The 5,278-nt window shown below is 28.5% G+C and overlaps 1 protein-coding gene across 1 annotated transcript; it reads right to left on the bottom strand.

The window, feature by feature from the left end:
• Nucleotides 1–2,791: 2,791 nt before the first annotated feature.
• On the bottom strand, nt 2,792–3,814 carry LOC110672639 (protein SUPPRESSOR OF PHYTOCHROME B 5). Its single transcript, XM_058130043.1, has 2 exons — nt 3,717–3,814; nt 2,792–3,625 (listed from the first exon to the last, which is right to left on the bottom strand). The coding sequence occupies exon 2, from the start codon at nt 3,450–3,452 to the stop codon at nt 3,003–3,005; it is 450 nt and encodes a 149-aa protein (XP_057986026.1). The 5' UTR covers nt 3,453–3,625; nt 3,717–3,814; the 3' UTR covers nt 2,792–3,002.
• Nucleotides 3,815–5,278: the final 1,464 nt, after the last annotated feature.

Here is a 5,278-nt window from a genome sequence, read left to right as displayed (position 1 = left end):
CTCTGAGTTTCTATATGTATGTGATTAATTTTATAAAGTGTTCATGTCTTCTGATATTCAATGTTGTGCGACTTGTCCTACAAAGTTTATGATGAGAGACTACTAATTAGAACATTTAATGATCGACAGGAGAAATTGCTGCAACACAAAGTCAGTTGGTAGTTAGGAACATAATAACACGTGCAAATCTTCAAGGTAAACTTTCAAAAGACTTGGTTAATCTGATGTGTAAAGTAATTTAATTACTTATAAAGTTTAAATTAAAATGAATTAATACGTAATTTATCAAATACTCTCTAAATTTAACATATTCAAATTTTGATAAATTTGTTATTACCAACTGCATTAATATTATAGTAGGATTTAATTTATTTATATTTTTCGTATAGTATTTAAACTCAAGGCTTCGTAATTTTATTATTGTGCTAAATTTTATTTATAGTAACAAGGGAGTGGACCAGTGTGTGATTTGGTTTTATATGGATGTATGTGGTAGGTGAGGCCCATATGATTTATCACGAGACGAAGGCAAGCACTTGTCCTCTACAATAATATAACACCTTCCCAGTTAATAATTGGAATTGCAAAGAGTCCATCTACATATAAAAGTGCCAGACAAGATAGTTTGACAAGTAATAATCACCAGAGGTCATCCATCCATATATTACTTGATGGATTGACAAGGGATCTTTGCCTTTAAGTTATTATTATTATAATATGGGCTCATCAATGGAGTTTCTGTCTTGTGTTTTATCCTTGAAGAATCGTCGTGACTTCATAAATGGTTTCAGTAGGAAATGCCAGAAAGCCAGCTAGTTCAGTACAAAATCCAGTCTATACATTTCTTGTATGACTCAACAGAGTCGTTTTCTAAAGGAAAATGACTTCGTCACATTCATTGAGATGTGATGAGCTTTGTCCCCCCACTATTGAAATTGGCAGTTTCAACACATGAAAGCGAAATTTGCAAGCCATAATTCAACAAGTGGTCACATGTCCCTGTATACTTCTGCTCTGCCTTCTTTTAACAAATCTACTCCAGCTTATAAAGCCATCGATATACAGCCCGTTTTTGCATAACTTCTGGAGATCTGAGTGTATGTCATCTTCATATTTTAGCTACATTAATTAATAATGGAACCACCAAGTCACTGTCAGCTTAATTTCATTAATTAGTATCTGATCTCAGTGTACGAGACTGACTTATCACTTAATTGCGATAATTTTGGAAATTATTTTCACGATTCAAACCCTTTTTCCATAAATGGGAATAACAGTGAAAATGTGATTCACTTGAACAACAATGAAATAATGCACATTTGTATTCTTGAGATTTGGACTTATATTCTCGAGGCCTAGAAAAATTCAATAAGCTTGCAGAGCCGAAAGCAACAGAAGTTAATTTTGGTGGGACGAAGGAAGGACCTTCCATGCAAGAGGGCATTATTGCATGATGGGCCAGGACATGGAGAATTGTCAAAATCTCGGCTAAATTACTAAAATTCCCGTTACCCCACGTGCATGGCAATGTGTCCCAAAGGTCCCACGGCCGTGTCTCTTTGTCTATTGCTAGCTTTATATCATCTGGTGGACGTGTTATATGAAGAGATGTACTGGTCCATTCATGCAAGGCGAACTTTTTAGCACACATATAGATTTTGCTCTATTTAGATCTTGTATAAATCATTATTGTACCCTTCCTCTCCTTCTTATTACTATTCTTTTGGCACATTTACTAAATAATAATTACTTAAAAAGAAATTATAAAAAAATTTAATCTTATAAACCTTTTTTTAAAAAACAAAAAAACAAATCTTCTTTATTTTATGTAAAATTGGTGAATCTTTATCACAACTTCAAATTCTTTTAGTATACCTCTTATATTATAAGTTAATTTTTGTACATCGTATTCAATTTATTTTATTGATTAGATTTACTCAATGAGAATCTCAATAAAAAAAAATATATACCTACTATAAACTTAAATTTATATAAAAATAAATTTAATTATTATTAAATTAAATATTTACATTTAATTTATATACTTTTTATATATTTTTTAATTAATTTTATAAATATTTCAATCTAAATATTTAATCTAATAATTATTAAACCCATTCTCATATTAACATGCATTATCTTTCTTGTATATAGAATCTTAATTAATTAATAATGTGAATGTATAGTGCACGCACTTTTTGTCAATATATGGCCCTCCATTAAGTTTACATTATTAGTCTTCTCTTCTTTAGGCAGGTCAACATATTCATTACACAAGTTTCATTTTCCTCTTTAACTTACATGGAGAGACATTCGGGCTAGTACATAGTAATTAATTGAAAAAGAACAGTTAGAACCCTCTCCATCTGGCTTTAGCATGTGGCTTCATCTTTTGACTTGGGTACAAAACTTTGTCGCCTGCCGGGATTATTATTGTTAAGAAAGCAATTAAATTTTAACCATTTTCTGCCATTTCTTGTAAGACACCTTGATGCATATCTAGCATAGTTGCTTGCATATAATTTTTTGATAAAATTAGTTTCGACTGAATTTCAAATTTGAGAGCTTATAGCCATGGAGACAACTCTAATACGACCATTTATTACTTATATGTGCATCTAATTATGGCTTGCTATAGTTTAGATATACAAAAGATATTATTAAAGATAATAAATGTTCACCACCATGGAATCATTAATTTGAAGCGGTATATGTAATTAGCAATCAACTTTTTGAAGTAGTATATGTAGTTAGCAATCAACTTTCTGCCATAGCTCATGCACAAAGGGACTAAGAAAATGGTAATCTGATGATTATAATTGCTTGATTCAACTCCTGCAACATTTTAGAATATAGGGAAGCACATAACCTAGTTATAAGGTAGATAGCTATTTTAATTCTTCTACATTTTCAGCCAAAGCTAGCTAGCTACATGCAGATCCTGCAAAACAGCTACTAGTAGTAGAAATAAGAAGAACAATATATACTAGCTAGCCAGCTAGCTATTTTTCTTTTCCCATCCAGCTTATGCTTTTTCTTACCTTGGAACTGCTTTGAGCAGGAGCACTTTTATTATAAGCTCTTCTTGCCATAAATCCCACTTCTTGATCTTTGTTCTCCTCCTTTCTCCTTCTTTCAGCTTTTTGCTGCTGCTTCTCCACTTGTTTGTTGTTAGGTTTCCTCTGGGTCTGATACTTGCCATCAGCATCTTTCTGGAGCTTGAAATCTGTGCCTTGATGACTTGGACCAGAAGAAGCATCAGAAGCCATAGAATCATCACTGTCATCATCTTCATGATAGTAATTTTTACCATTACCTCCATCATCATCATCATCATCATCATAGCTGTGTAGGTCATCATCACCATGTATGTGGGAGCCAAGATACATGGTCCACCCAGATTCACTGCTGTGACACTCTTCTGCTCCTCCAAAGAGTTTGGAAGACTCCATTACTGTACTAATTAAGCAAGAAGAGAGAGAGAGAGAGAGAGAGAGAGAGAGAGAGAGAACAGAAACTTTTATAAAGAAAGAAAAGGAGGGGGTGGAGGGCTTGCAAGAGAATGAACAGAGAAGAAGATTTTAGGTTCTTAAATAAGATATTGCAGAGAACTGTATTCAGACACCTGAAAGTAAAAAAAAATTAAAAATTTTTGTTTATTTATTTCACACAGAACAGATATACTCGTCTAAAATTTGAAAGCTACCAAGACCCACGTTATCTTTAATGTGCAGGCGAAAGGAGGATAAGTCTCACAACCCCGTAAATCCTAATAAAGCCCCTTCATTCTCTGACTTGAATGAGCAGAAGACAGCTAGAAGCTGTCAAAAAGAAAGTGAAAATCTTTATGTATAAATTGCTTAATTTTTAAAAAAAAAGCCAAATTTTTACGTCTTTTTATAATTATATTTAATTTTTTTTATTATTATAAAAATTATAATACACAATAAAAATTAAAATTGAAATAAGTATTTAGAAATGTAAAATTATTATTATTATTTTATATGTAAATATAAATATAAAAATTTAATTGAATTTAATATTAAATTTTTTTTTATCAAAATTTTTAAAATTATAGCTTAATTTTAATTGTTTGCTTTAATCATAGTCTTGACCAATCTTAACACAAATTGGCTAGTTAAATTAACATTGTATAATTACTTAATATAATAAAAAAGAAATTTATAAAACTATTGATCTCATCTCTCTCTATCCACCCACTGTCTCCCACCCCCCCCCCCCCCCTCTCTCTCTCTCCACCCTTTTTCCTCTTTCTCTCTCCTTATTTAACCCACCATTACTCTGTAATATACATACACAACTATCTATACATTAATTATTAATTATATATATCGATGTATATTTGATACTCTTATCTCTTAAATAAATTAAATATTTAATTTTTATAAATAAAAAAAATATTTATTAAGAATATTTTATTTTTTAATAGACTGATCTAATTTAAATAGAATTAATTTTGATCTATTGAGCTAAAAATTTTTATAAAATATAAAAAAATATTAATTATATGTACTAGAATGGTGATTATTATTATTATTAAAATTTTATGTGAATTTATAATTTATAAAAATAAAAAAATTTACATTTATTTTTATAAATAAATTTCATAAATACATTTTTAAAAACATAAAGAGAATTATTTTTTCCTAAGTAATTAGGCTTTGTTTGCTTTACAAAAATAATATTTTTTTTGTATATTTTAGTATTTAGGACACTTAAAAAAATGATTAATTGAAAATATTCTTCTAATTAAAAAAAAATTAAATTATTTTTTATTTTTAAATTCTGATAATTTCATTAATAAGTGAAAATACTTTTATATATATATATATATATATATAAAAGAGGTACCATTAATTTAACATTTCAGCTAAACGATGAAAAATAATTTTATGCAATTTTTAAAAATATTTTTCATAAAAATTTTTTTATATGTAAATTATTTTCTCTTAAATAAACGAAGTCAAAAAATTAAACTTATTTCATTTTAATTTTGATCACTTCAGATCAAAATTGATCAACTAATAATATTAAAATAAACCTTTAAAATTAGATTATAATCGTAAAAAGTAAAAAAAAAAAAATAAATTTTTTTTTATTACTAGATTGCATGCTACATAGATGCCACTACAATAGTTCCAATTATCAATTTTTTACTGTGGATTATAATTGCAATAAACTTATGAAATTATAATTACAAAAAAATAGATATAATCACAAAAATATATAAATGTTTAGATTTTTAGATAATTTGGCC

The sequence above is a fragment of the Hevea brasiliensis genome, chromosome 2 (genome assembly GCF_030052815.1).
Source record: "Hevea brasiliensis isolate MT/VB/25A 57/8 chromosome 2, ASM3005281v1, whole genome shotgun sequence".
Classification (NCBI taxonomy): domain Eukaryota; kingdom Viridiplantae; phylum Streptophyta; class Magnoliopsida; order Malpighiales; family Euphorbiaceae; genus Hevea; species Hevea brasiliensis.
Note: the sequence above shows the minus strand (reverse complement) of the source record. Positions and strands in the feature narration are given on the sequence as shown.